Here is a 14,179-nt window from a genome sequence, read left to right on the forward strand (position 1 = left end):
GTAGCATCATCATAATGTAAGGTAAGTTAATGTATAAACTATTAATACCTGAATATGTCTTTGTATTTACTTTATGTCCATTATAAGCTATTTACATATATTTGCGTTTCCATAATGTTCATGTATTTAATCTTATTTACGTATTTACTCACGGTATTTCATTACAAAGAGGTTTCACATATCCCTTGCGCATAACGAGGGAATCCTGTAACGCTAATACAACGATAATGATCACATTATCGTTCATATCAGCATTACAGAACACCGCCCTATCACGTACGGCAGAGGCGCAGTCCACATGTGTTGCTGTACCGCCGTAGCCCCGACAAATCAGGTCGACGGCTCCTCCTCGACGCCCACGGCGAAGAGATTTTTGCCCAAAATCCGTGCGGTGATCCACCAACCCCCCCCCCCCACCCCCCTCTCTTGCTGCCTTCCACAGCGCTGGATTACAGAAGGGCAAGCCACGTGCAGCGACGTAGCCACCGTGCCACGGCCCCGCCCGGCTGTCAGTGTTCGGTTTCGTGGGGCATGGGTAATTGACATTAAAAGGCCGAACAATTCACCGCTTCTCGAGGTCCTACCCCCCCCTCCTCCTCCCGCATTACAGATTCCCTTCCTCATCGTTATAGCTCGCCCCGCCAATGCCGCGCGGGACATGAAATATAGATGACCTTGCCGAGCACATCGACCCCGAGGACTCGCTCGCCGGCACCGTCCAATTAGAGGGTTTTGGCCAGCTTCTGCCAAAAAGGTGTTTTGGGTGTCTTTTCACTCCCCCCCCCCACCTACCCACCCACCCACCTACGTTGTACGCGCATCTTTATAATGCACAACGCGGCCACACTCCACGCATTTACGCATTCACGCATCGTTGTCCGGAGCGATGCTCCTCGGGAAGATCCACCGGTCACAACGATCTGGAAGCTCGCCGCGTAAGTTCGTGCGACCGAGGTTGAAAAACGACGGAACGAATGAATACAAATTCTTAGGTTTTTCCGGTAAAGTCACGTAGGTAAAAAAATAAAATTAATAAAAGTAAAATAAAAATAAAATAGTAAATTTATTTTAATTTTTTACCTACGTGACTTTACCGAAAAAACCTAAGAATATGAATCCTTGCAGTCACGAAAGCTTCAAATCTACAATGAATACAACTCAGACGGCGATAATTGGGATACATCGGTCCGTTTGATCATTTACAATTGCCTAGCTTGTGGTGCGAAGCCCCCGTTTGAAAATTGTGCAATGGATAGGCAAACACTGCTGGGGAGGGAGGAGTGGGTGGGGGTTGGGTTCTCCCTACGGCATTTCATATCAACAGGTGAGTTGATGAGCGGTGAGGCTCAGGTGAGTTGATGAGCGGTGAGGCTCAGGTGAGTTTATGAGTGGTGAGGCTCAGGTGAGATGATTATCGTGGGGCTCAGGTGAGTTGATGATCGGTGAGGCTCAGGTGAGTTGATGATCGGTGAGGCTCCGGTGAGTTGATGAGCGGTGAGGCTCAGGTGAGTTGATGACGGATGAGGCTCAGGTGAGTTGATGATCGGTGAGGCTCAGGTGAGTTGATGACGGGTGAGGGTCAGATGAGTAGATTATCGGTGAGGCTCAGGTGAGTTGATGATCGGTGAGGCTCAGGTGAGATGATGAGCGGTGAGGCTCATGTGAGTTGATGAGCGGTGAGGCTCAGGTGAGTTGATGATCAGTGAGGCTCAGGTGAGTTGATGAGCGGTGAGGCTCAGGTGAGTTGATGATCGGTGAGGCTCAGGTGAGTTGATGATGGTGAGGCTCAGGTGAGTTGATGACGGGTGAGGGTCAGGTGAGTTGATGATCAGTGAGGCTCAGGTGAGTTGATGACGGGTGAGGCTCAGGTGAGTTGATGACGTATGAGGCTCAGGTGAGTTGATGACGGGTGAGGCTCAGGTGAGGTGATGATCGGTGAGGATCAGGTGAGTTGATGATCGGTGAGGCTCAGGTGAGTTGATGAGCGGTGAGGCTCAGGTGAGTTGATGATCGGTGAGGCTCAGGTGAGTTGATGATCGGTGAGGCTCAGGTGAGTTGATGACGGGTGAGGCTCAGGTGAGATGATTATCGGTGGGGCTCAGGTGAGTTGATGACGGGTGAGGCTCAGGTGAGTTGATGACGGGTGAGTAGCGAGCGTCATGTTCGCAGTGAATCTCTGAGGAAGGGGTAAGCTAAGGAAGAGGCATTCCTGGATGAATCGAGGAGATTGTGCGCAGCCCCGGTCAATGCGGTCGTGGACAGTGGGCGATCACACACGCCCACTGACACGATTAGCAGCAGCAGCAGTAGGAGCATCAGTTGCAGCAGCAGAAGCACTTCTAAATCTTGACTGTAAACCCATATCTTGAGAACTGCTTTTTGTGTTTAGTTTGTTGCCCTTTCCCTGCACCTCTAGATTAGCGTGGTTGTCTACGTACGGTGCGAAAGCAGTTCAACGTACGTACCAGCATTAGCAGCAACAATAGGAGCGGCAGTATCAGCAGTGGTAGGAAGAGCAGCAGCAGCAGCAGGAGTAACAGCAGGAGCATCAGGAGCAGTGAGAGTCAAGCAGCGGGGAGAGCGAGCGGGCACCAGTAGTAGCAGCAGCAGCAATATGAGCAGCAATGTGACCAGGAGCATCAGCAGTATCAGCAGTGGTAGGAAGAGCAGCAGCAAGAGTATCAGTAGGAGCATCAGTAAAAGAAGAAGAAGCAGAGGCAGGAATGGGAGCAGCATGAGGCAGTGAGAGTCGAGCAAGCGTGGCGAGATCGAGCGGGCACCTTGAGGATGATGGGCGTGCCGGGTTTGACGTGGACGGCGCCGGCGAGGGGCACGTCGAAGGCCGGGTCCGGGTAGTACAGGAAGCTGGAGGCGTTGACCACGAGCGCCGAGCGCACCGCGTCGAGCACGAAGCCGAACTCGTCGACTCGCGACGGGCCGACACCCGGCTCGAGGCCGGCGGGCCCCAGCGGCTCCGTCGCGATCCTCGGCGCCTTGCACACCATGCGCGTGTCGTTGTAGACCACGCACGTCTGCAAGAGGTGGCGGCGGAGACACGAGAACGGACGGACGACACGCGCACACGCGCCTCTTTAGTTTTCATTTTTCCGTCGTCATCGTCGTTTTTTATCGACGCCGATTCAAATCTCCACCTCGCGCGAACGCCGAGACGTAATAAGCCACCCAGCGCCTGCACACGAGCTGGATTCATCGCTCCATCTCATCGAGGGATGGTGTGCTCGAGGATTGCGTTACATTTTGTGGCGGACACTCCTGAAAAGTGCGGACTTCATCCGAGGTTAAACTCACATGGACGTCATCCCCAGACGCGTTACATTCCTTGGCGGCCACTCCGTTGCTGTGGCTGAACCAGCAAGCATCGTCATTCATAGTCTCCTCGACGCGTCCTTCACAAGGCCCGACGTACCTTCCTTGAGTTTGAATTATGCCACGACCCCCGCGCACGTTCTGTAACTCACACGGCCCTGCGTCTGTCTCACGATGTCATTCCCCCAAGCACGCGTCTCTCCGCGCACTCTTCAGCTGTCGTTCCATACTCTCTATTGATGATCACGTTACTTGAAGCAAATGCCATCGCCGCAGGCAGTAATTACGCACCGACATGAAAACAAAAATGCATGCTGAAAACAAGCCAGTAAAGGGATCAAACTAAATGATAATTGAACTTTGAAATGTTTTCTGCGTAAATATAGAGAATTGAACACTTAATGACGCCAAGCGCAAATGAAAGGCCGCTTTGTTTATCTCGCCAGCTGAGCGACGCTCAAGACGCACACCGCTGCCGCGCGGACAGCGGCAGAACGGGCGGTTGTATAATTATCGAAAAGCCTGGCGAGTCCGGCTCGCATTGCCAAAATAAAGAGTCGCATGAAAGTAAACACACAACAACAAAACGTACCAACGCCGAAATGTCACGTTCGTCGCCAACGCCACACGCGGCGTGCGTCTCGCGGAATTTCGCTCGGGGGAGGGGGGTGAGGGGTTGTTTGTCTCGCTCGCCGCGGTAACCCAGGAGCGGCACTTTGAAGCGAACGCAGCGAGGGAGGAAAACGTCGAGGCTGCGATGCTCGCGGTGCTCTGAAACTCGCAGATTACGCTAAACGAAACGTGTGATACAACGATTTGGAACGCCTTGATGTCATTTTATATAATCTACACACACATACACGCACACCCAACCTGCAAGGGAATATTTCCCACCGCAGGTACGTGTCGTTTGTGTTTCCGACGAGCAGCGTAATTCACCGAGTCGTTGTATTTGTGTGTTGACCTTCGTTCGCACCGTACGTAGCCAACCGTGCTAATCGGAGGTTGTGCGTTCATGTTTTCCAAACGCAGGCGTGCCGGCGTTCGAGTCATTGTCACGTCGCGCACGCCCGAGAGCAAAAAATGGACCACGCTGCGGCTTCACCGCCGACTTGTCGAGTTTTGTTTCATTTTGCAAAGAGTTCACGCGAAACGGTAAACGCGTTCGCGGGGTCGCGATTCCTGTTTTTATTTTTTACTTAACGCGTACACGCTCGTCGTGGTGGGAGAGTGGGCGGAGGAGTACGGCGTTTGTAAATAATGACGCTCAAAATGTCTCCATAAACATAACCCCGAATGGAATTGGAACGCGGGCAAGGCGGTACGAGCCGCGACGGACAGCGCCGCACAACACAGAAATTCAGACGATACCCATTCAAAGCAAATGCGCAAGTCGGGAAGACGCGGCGCAGACAGCAGACAAGGCAGTCGCGTGGTGGCGGCGGCGGAGGAGAAGAGGCATGGATTTTGGGTCTAGACTTGATCGGGGAGACAGAGTCGGCCGCTCACGTGACAGCTGGGGAGGGAGGGGGGGTGAGTTTGTCTGCGCGCACGCACACAAAAAAATCACACGAGCATCCGTGAAATATGACAAGCCGGCAAGCAAACGTAGACACCAACAAACAAACAACAATGAGGTCATCGCCACCATCCCTGCGATGGCGCTAGTGGTGCCGTCTCTGAAAGCAAGGGGTTATCGTGGCGAGTGAGGCAGGCAGGCAGGCAAGGCAGCATATCAATCACAGCCAGAGCAGTTTCATCTTCTGTTCATCTCTCTCCAAGCCGGTCTCACTCACAGATATGTCTAGCCCCCCCTCTCCACACCCACCAAGACCCCCACCGCTATCACCATAAATATGTCTGGAAAACTCCAGCGGAACACGGCTATCGCGAGCCTTCAAATATATATATACGGGCATCAATCGAGAAGATTGACAAGATAAAGAGAGGGAATAGTGTTCCAACGCTCGGACGGCGCTTTTTCGGCGCGCTCAACAACGGGGGGAGGTGGCGGTCTTTATTTTGTCACGGCGAGCGCGCTGGACGTGGCATCCGTATGCGATCTCGCGGCGCGGAGGTGGAAACAACGACGCGAGTTTCTTGAACCCCCACCACCGCCTCGGTCTGCCCGGCGGCACGTGTCAATGGCTTGACCGCAGTGAGTCGCGCGCGCGTGCGTGCGTGCGTCATGGTGGGGCAAATTGTGGGGAGCGGTGGCGCAGTGGTTCGCGCGTTGCGCTACGAACCTGGCGATCATAGTTCGATTCCCGCGCTCACGACCAGCACCGGTGACGATTATTTGAACCGGTCCAAAGAGCTTTCCCTACGTCGACTGAGCGTCAAATGAGTACCTGGTGCGGTGTGTAAACATCGCCACGAGGGAGACAAAGGCGGCTGGGCGTGGTGTTCGCCAACCACCTCCTCGTGTGCCTTCATGCATGCTCGCCAACAGCACTTGTCCCAATAGTTTGCTCAGGCTATACGGGGGATCTTTGTAAATTGTGGGTATGCACGTTGAACTGCTTTCGCACCGTACATAGGCAAGCGTGCTATTTGTAAGTGCGGGGGGGGGGGGGGTAAGGACAAGAGCAACTGCCACTTGTGACAATACGTGTGGCCAGCGTGAAAGAGAAGGCCAAATGCCCTCGAGGGGGACTCTCTCTCGAGCCCCCCCCCCCCCCCATAGCTGAGACTCTTTCACCAGCAGTCGTTGCAGCAAGACATTGCGAGGCCGTAGCTGCACCTTTACCCCTTACAGCGGATGGATTCTAGATTGGAGGATAATATTTTAAGATGATTCGGAAGATGACTGAAGCTTAACTGCTAAGCAATGGTGACTCGTTGACCTCCCATTTTCAACATACACAGCAGGCAATACAATGAACACATAAACAAATAATGAACAAAACAATATAAAAAGGTATTTTTACACATCCAATAAGCCGCACGGCCTTCTGGGAATGCATAATTTCAGCACAATTGACTCAAAACCTCGGAATAGCAAGTTTGGCTACGTGCAATGCGAAAAGAAGTTCAACATACATACAACACACATTCTGGACCAGTTTCAACATTTAATGTCTCTTTGGTAGAATGACTTAAGTAATAGTTTAGATTTTTGTTATAGTATTTTTGTTAATTACATTGTGTTTTAAAGTCCTGTCGATGCCACGTGACAGCGGTTTTTTCCCCCCAAGATCGTCAAAAATATTCCCATTTTGGCTTCATTTTCCGAGTCTTCTCAGATGAAGCCGACTATCTAGAGCGCAGTCCCGGTTTAACACGCTACTCCCGTCATCCCCTTGACGAATTCGAGTATTCTTTGGCTGCTGTGAATTTCTTCGGCGATGCCCAAAGACGCCTCCTTGGCGTCCGATGGTTCGACTTCGTCACAAATGTCACCGTTGCGTCTGCGAGCGGCCTCCCAGCGAGCGGGAGCTTAGCTCGACGGAGACGGCCGTGTCACTTTTTTTGGGCGCCTCGCCCCCCCCCCCCCCCCGTCTTTGATGCACAAACTCCAGCAAAACCGCGCACTTCAGTCGGCGGTCGACGTTCGAAGGAGACCGCGACACTCAAAGGAATTGCGCGCGTCCCCGTGACCCCACTCCCCCAATGACACGTGGATCAAACAAATCACTCGAGACACCGGTGTATGGCAGCCAAGAGAAGTTCTAGATTTGAAGCTTTCGTGACTGCAAGGATTCATACTCTTAGTTCTTTCCCGATACGTTCCATTCATTGGCTACCACATTCTGATAAGCTCCCCCCCCCCCCTCTCCTCCCCCCTAAACTTGTATTTAAGGGCTTACATCTTGAATCCTTGCCTCACTTGATGCAGCTAATCCGGCTGTGACTGTCCCACCTGATGACGGAGACTTGTGTTGCCTCCGAAACGTCGTGAGTTTATTGTTTTATTTTTATTAATTTTAATTTCATTTTTTACCTACGTGACTTTACCGAAAGAACTAAGAGTATGAAGCCAAGAGAAGCTCACGTGAATGCCGTCGCAAGAGGTCACACGTTTGGCTCAACGGCTCCTTCACTGACTAATGCGTGAGGAATGGATGAATGAATATACATGTCCACGTGATAAGCCAGTGCGTTGAGCTATCCTTTGTGGTGACCGGGTCGCTTCTGAAAAAGGGCTATGTGGCTCAGTGGGCCTTACCTGGTAAAATTAAAAATAAACAGTTCATAGCGATTTGCTTACCGTTCCTACACTTTGCACTCCTTGCGTGTTTTTTAGTGGACTGTTTGTTGTTGTAACGTTCTGACCCGCCCCTTACCGGACATCTGTGAAACAGAGCTTCATAGCCCATTGGATTTCTCCAGGCTAAAGAAAGATTCTGAATTGTGAATGCGCGTCTCTTTCGACAGCCGCTGGCGAGCGATGCCTAATGGGCGAAACGCCTTTCGAAGCACGCGTTGCGTTGCCTTCGTGCGTCCCAGCTAATTACACCGCCGTGTTGGGACGAGTCAATTAAGCGACAATCACACAAAGACACGAAGATAAAGATCCCCCGTATAGCCTTGACAGACCGCAGGAGCAAGTGCTGTGAGCGAGCACCTATGAAGGGCGTGGCAAGCACTATGCCCGGCCACCTTTGTTTCCCTAGTGGCGATGTTTACACACCGCTCCAGGACCTCATTTGAGACTGAGTCGACCTAGCGGAGTCCCAGAACGGGTTCAGACAATCTCCGTTCGTGTTGGCCGTGAGCGGGAATCGAACTCGGGTCACCAGGTTCCTAGCACAGCCCACTAACCGTCACGCTACCACTCATCACACAAAGATGCACACACACAAACAAACGGCCGCAGAATATTGCTGGTTCGGTTTTGTGACCCTGGAAATACATCCCTGCGCGTTCGTTGACTGGGTTTCAAAAATGCGGTCCGAGACGGGACTCATTGAGACTCATTGAGAGAAACGCGGCAAGCTAATCGCCGTTAACAACGTCCATCTGCGGATTGTTAATTAAAACGTTTTAATGATCACATTTTTGTTATTTTGTCGCCCAATCGTAATTCCGATGTGTTGTTCGCGGCGTTACGTCGCGCGACCGGTGGCTTCTCCCGTTCGGAACTCTGTTTGCGAACGCCGTGTCACCCAGCGTTGGAGAACGGGAACCCGGGGAGATGGGATGGCGCAACGGAACGAGTCCTGAAGTTGCTGCAGCAGGCTGCTGAGTCCGCACTAGCGGGGCCCCCGTTTTTAAAACGAGTCACGTGGTCATTAAAACTGAAATGATTACCTTTCAGGGCTGGGAATGTATGTATGTTGAACTTCTTTTCGCACCATATGTAGCCAACCGTGCTAATCGGAGGTGCAGGGGAACGGCAACAAACTAAACACAAACAAGCAGTTCTAAAGAAATACGTTTTCAACCTAGATGATGATTTAAAAGTGCATAGCTCCGGTGGCTTCTTAATATCGGAAGTGCGTTCCAGACGGCCGCAGAAGCGCATCTGAACGCACGCAATGCAGTGGCCGTCTTTGTTCGATGGCTAGCCAACATCTGCTGCTGCTGCTGCGAAGATGAATACATGAATGTGATGGGGGTTGTCCGTGCGTCAACGCACGGTTTCATCACGTGCAGCTGCTGTTCGCATGTAAACCCAAAGTTGCCGGCGGTTCAGGGTCAAGTACTGTGTTCCCTGGGGCCACGTGGCCCCTTCTTGAATGTCTCCACTGACAAGTGCGCACAGAGACATGGAGCGAGGTGCTACATCGTGTGAATATGAACGTGACGTTAATGTTGCGGGTCTGTTCTCCGACACACACAACCGATGTGCTGAAGCAGTCACTAATTGGCACGTTTTGTTGTCGTGACAAACCGTACTTAATTGGCTGTGTCTGGTGGTGGCGGGTTAACGGCACATTTGTGTTCACGCGATCTAACCCACGAACCTTCACGGTGAGTAATATTTGTCACGAAAGCCTTCGTGTTGAACTGGAGAGGTGCGTGCAAGGAATGATACCGAGAGACTGCAAGAGGAGAACGTGTGTCAGAGAACGTCGGCATGTCGGAGACATCATATTGACTTTTGTTTTAAAGCTTTCGTGACTGCAGGGATTCGTATTCGTGTTCCTTACGGTAAAGTCACGTAGAAGGGAAACAATAAAATAATACAAATATAAAACAATACAATTCCCACGACGTTTCGACTGCAACACAAGCAATCATCATCAGGTGTGACAAAACCGACACTTTTTTCAAAATTTCTTGCTGTGTTTTTTTTTCACAACTGATGATGATTGCTTGTGTTGCAGTCGAAACGTCGTGAGAATTTTTTTTATTTTATTGTTTCCCTTCTACGTGACTTTACCGAAATAACCAAGAACATCACGTTGACTGTTAAGAAGATTACTTGAGGCTTGGGCAGGACACGTTGTTATTAGCAGTGATGGCCGCTGGTCAAGACTAGCGAAGGAATAGCAGCAGCAGCAGGAGGGACACATGCCCAGGATTAAAGCCCCTACTTGAGTGGAAGCGATGATGATAGCTTGATAAGCCATTAATCCAGCAGTGGATTGATCATGGGTGCATTTTATAATTCCTATCTTACTATCAGACTTGCGAGTGGGTGCGCTAATTAAGGCTGCGAGAAAACAAGCCTGAGAACAAATTCACCATGAGCCTCAGACGAAAATACTCCACGGTAGCGAGAAACCGAGTAAACAAATAAACAATCGGCTAATTAGAGGACATACAGAGCATAATTGTTGCAGATGTCATTTAATTGACTCAATAAATCTCCCCGCGCAGAAAGCACTGCTCAATTTGCAACGCACGCCGCTTGCCAGCACAATACTCACCGTTCGTTCGAGTTATCGTCAGCGGAGGTGTCTATGCAATCCAGCTGTGTGGAATTACGGTCCGCGCGGCAGAGAGGTGGAGACACCACCTGCAAAACCGCCTGCAGCTGGGCCAGTTGCGCCATGAAAACAATTTCACGGGTGCACAGCTCCGCCTTTCGCACGGAGGGTGCTCATCAGCGCCTGGCGACGGTCGCGGAGGCGGAAGATTTTAGGTTGCCCGGGCACGTAGGGCCCGGGCGGACGCCTCGGCAGCAGAGGTCGCAAACGGGTTTTGATTCCTTATCCGTACCCGTACCCGGCCGCACCAGGGTCGCAAACGGGTACCCGTACCCGGCCGTACCTGTACCCTACCCGTGCCCGGCCGGGTAGGGTACGGGTATCGGGTACCTGATTGCGACCTCTGGGATGAAGCCATGTTGCAGGCGTGGGTGGGTTGATTCTAGGAACTTGAATTGTGAGAAGAGTCAAGACGTTGGAAAATGAGTGACAAACAGTTACTCACCAGTGACTCACGGCCTACCCGTACCCGGCCGCACCAGGGTCGCAAACGGGTACCCGCTACCCGTACCCGGCCGGGTACGGGTAGCGGGTACCCGGTTGCGACCTCTGCTCGGCATGATGACGCCAGAGCCCTGCGCACGATCATGATCGAAGGCGGCCCACACGGGGGGTGGGGGCGGGCGGGGGAGGCCTCCATCCATTGGTGGATTGCCAACGGCGGAATATCGGGGCACTTGCACCGTGAGCACTTGCTGAAGGTGGATTGGGATCGACGTTAACGGTGAAACGACGTGGCTATCGGTGGCGCGCAATGAATTCTCTGCTGCATTTAACAAAGGACAGCGGCATACCAATGACGTATGGCTCAGAACCGTGGAGGCTGTTACACGGGTCCCAGAATGCCCCGGGACCGACTGGTGCTGCCCTGGCTGCCCCTGGGGCTCGTAGTTTCTGGTGTTGGACCCTCTTTGCTCCATCCATCCCTGCCCTGACACCCCCTCCCCCCGCCACCTTCCCACCCAACAATATTGTTTTTCAATGTTGTAATGCGCTTTGAGATGTCATTGCATTTAGATGATATATGAATCCAAAGTGTTGTTCTCGTTGCGAGATCCGCAACATCAGTGGATCGAGTAATCCGCCGCCTCCCGTTAGGTTTGACACTGAAGCTGACAGAATGTGGGATTAGTCACCTCCTGTTATTGCCAGCGTACATAGAGCGTGTGGATACATAATACTGGACAAATCATAATTTACAGGCCTTGGTCAATCCACCAATGGATGAAGGCCTCCTCACGCCACGTCTGGGCCATACTTCACCACGCTGGTAGATGCGGCTTGGTGAAGGCGGGCGGCGGAGGACCAGGACCGGTTCACGGTTCAGGTATCACTCCGAGCCACAGACGACGGCATTTGCCGTGGCCGGGACTCCAACTCGGGTGGTCGCGTTCATGGCGTGGCGCGCTAACCGCCACACCGCCACTCTGCCCCCCCGACAGTGTTATGGTTTAATATAAAATGCATGACCGGGTCGCGTGGAAATCAGGGGATGAAAATTCAATGGTATGGTGTCTGTGTGTGTGTGTAGAGCTAATGTAAAATACATGGATGAATACATTTGGAATATCACAGCCAGCAGATAACGAAATAAGAACGACTGCAGGACGGCGCGTGTGTGAAATTGGCACACACTCCAAAAAAATCACACGTTTCTACACGCGCCAATGAATGTGAAGGGATATATTTTAACGAGAAGTGGATTTTGCCCCGTTTCATATTGGCTTTAGGTGTCACGTTGTTAGAAAAAGTACCCGGGTAAAAGTTATGGAATATCCGGCTAAAGTCCGCAATTTCACAATCGGAATATCGGGATTGTCAGCCCAAAGGGGTGGCAGGGTCCGAAGCGTCGAAGTCGTCTCGTGCGCAGGTGCTGGGTGCATCGCTGCGTCGACGGACCGCGGGAGATGGCGGTGCCTTGGGGAGGCCTTCACGCAGCAGCGGATTCACTATAGCCCGACGATGATGATGATCACAATGTAAATATGATATGTGGACTCTTTTAAAACCTACATACATGCACATTCAGAGGGCTACGTTCAAATCTTGCAACATATTTGTATCGATCCCCCATGACAATGGCCAAATCCAAACGTTCATGGGTCGAGGTTTAAACAGGAGGTTGGGAGTCAGGGCCTGGTAGTGGGGGGGGGGGGGCTAGAGGGCAGAGTCTGAAATGCCACGATTTTTATTTAATTTTCACGTTTTCTTTTTGTGTTATCAGCAAAGAGTCGTCGGCATTTCTTTCTCAGACTTCCTCTTTCAAGAACTTGCGGAAGATCATTAGAAATTCCCCATCGCTCGCTCAATCACTCCCAACCGGCTATGTCCCATCATTCTCTTGTTCATTAGGCATGATCTATCCACTGGTGGATAACGGTCTCCCCCTCGAAGCTGCACTGCGATTAAGAGGGGGAGGGGGTGGTAGAGGTTGGGGACGGGGTAGAAAGAAGACCATACTTCACCCACGCTGGGTTGGTCAAAGATAAGGCGTACCTTATCTACTTTTAGATGATTGTCTTTAAATGGCTTAAGATTCTGTACGCGCGATGGACCGCGAGAGAGGTGGGGGGGGGGTGGGAAGATGTGGCTTCACTAACTTGCAGGCCCGCCGACAATCGTCGCTTTCATCTCTCGTTAAAGGACATGGAAGCGCAAACCGGCTGGACAAAGGTCGCCGAGATAGCGAACTCGACACGCGGCCACCGCGAGATGTACAGCAGCCCGGCCGATCTAGATTAAAACCAGCGTGGGGCCAGCAGGAGTGTGACAGCCGGCCCCCAGCCCTCTCCAACCCCCCGCTGTTTAACACCCCCCCCCAACCACCCCTGCGCTCGCCGTGTCTCAAGCGACAGCGAAGAAAGGGATGAACGTGCGGCGTGGCTATTTGCGCAGCTTTCGCTCCAGCCGCCGTACGCGTTTTCAAGGTGAATCGGAATCTCTCACGGTCCCGTGATGAGATGATGCACCCCAGCGCCTGCGGAAGAGCCGATCCCATCGCTCCATCTCCGCGACGGACGTGCTCTTGGTGGCGCGTTCCACGCTGAGAAACTGAAGCTCCCGGCACGTGGAGTGAAACGTCGGACATCGTGCCAAACAGCACGTGGTGGCACAACCGATAAAAGACCTACGGCAGTCGCTTCATCAATTAGAAAAAATGCATTCTTTCCAAGCGACTTCAGGCAGCACCACCTTAGCACTACAGCGGCATCACCGCAGCAATAACATTTTATTCTTGAAACGTCCATTAGCTACCCTCACGCGATACGTCTGAAGTAATTACCGTAGCGAGCCTGCAAGTCAATTTTAAGTCTTTGTTTCTCGTAAACGTAGCTTCAAACTGGCGTCACACAGCCCAGGATGCAGAAGCTCGGCATGTACATAATTGCGCAGTTTCTCTCCAGACATCTTAAGACACAAAGCGCGAAGACACTTTGCAAAACACCGGGTTACGCGAACGTTTTTTCACACAATGCGACACAGTCCAGCTTCCAGCACTCTGGTGGCAGGGTGGCAACGCAGTGATAACACTCGTGCCTTTTAGTCAGAAGGTCCTGGGTTTAATTCCAGACTTGGGTGCCTTTTCTGTGTGGAGTGTGTGTGTGTTACTCTTAGGTTTTTTCGGTAAAGCAAAGTAGGTGAAAAATAAAATAAATAATAAATAATAAAAATAATAATAGAAATAAATTTATAAATCACGACGTTTTGGAGGCAACACAAGTCTCCGTCATCAGTAGGACCGTCACAGCTGAATTTACTGTATTAATTTACTTAATACAGTAAATTGCCTCCGAAACGTCGTGATTTATTATTTTATTTCTATTATCATTATTTGAAGTATTTATTATTTATTTAATTTTTTCCCTACGTGACTTTACCGAAAAAACCTAAGAGAATTTAGTGTATTAATTTACTTAATACAGTAAATTGCCTCCGAAACGTCGTGATTTATTATTTTATTTCTATTATCATTA

General features: G+C 51.3%; 1 protein-coding gene across 1 annotated transcript in view; it reads right to left on the reverse strand.

Moving 5' to 3' along the window:
- Positions 1-14,179, reverse strand: part of LOC144729502 (plexin-A2-like) — a 101,255-nt gene that overhangs the window by 53,367 nt on the left and 33,709 nt on the right. The window contains exon 10 of the mRNA XM_078609838.1: positions 2,781-3,032. Within this exon, the coding sequence (XP_078465964.1) occupies positions 2,781-3,032 (252 nt within the window). The remainder of the gene's footprint in view (positions 1-2,780; positions 3,033-14,179) is intronic.

The sequence above is a fragment of the Lampetra planeri genome, chromosome 32, assembly GCF_965212315.1.
Source record: "Lampetra planeri chromosome 32, kcLamPlan1.2.h2, whole genome shotgun sequence".
Taxonomy (NCBI): domain Eukaryota; kingdom Metazoa; phylum Chordata; class Hyperoartia; order Petromyzontiformes; family Petromyzontidae; genus Lampetra; species Lampetra planeri.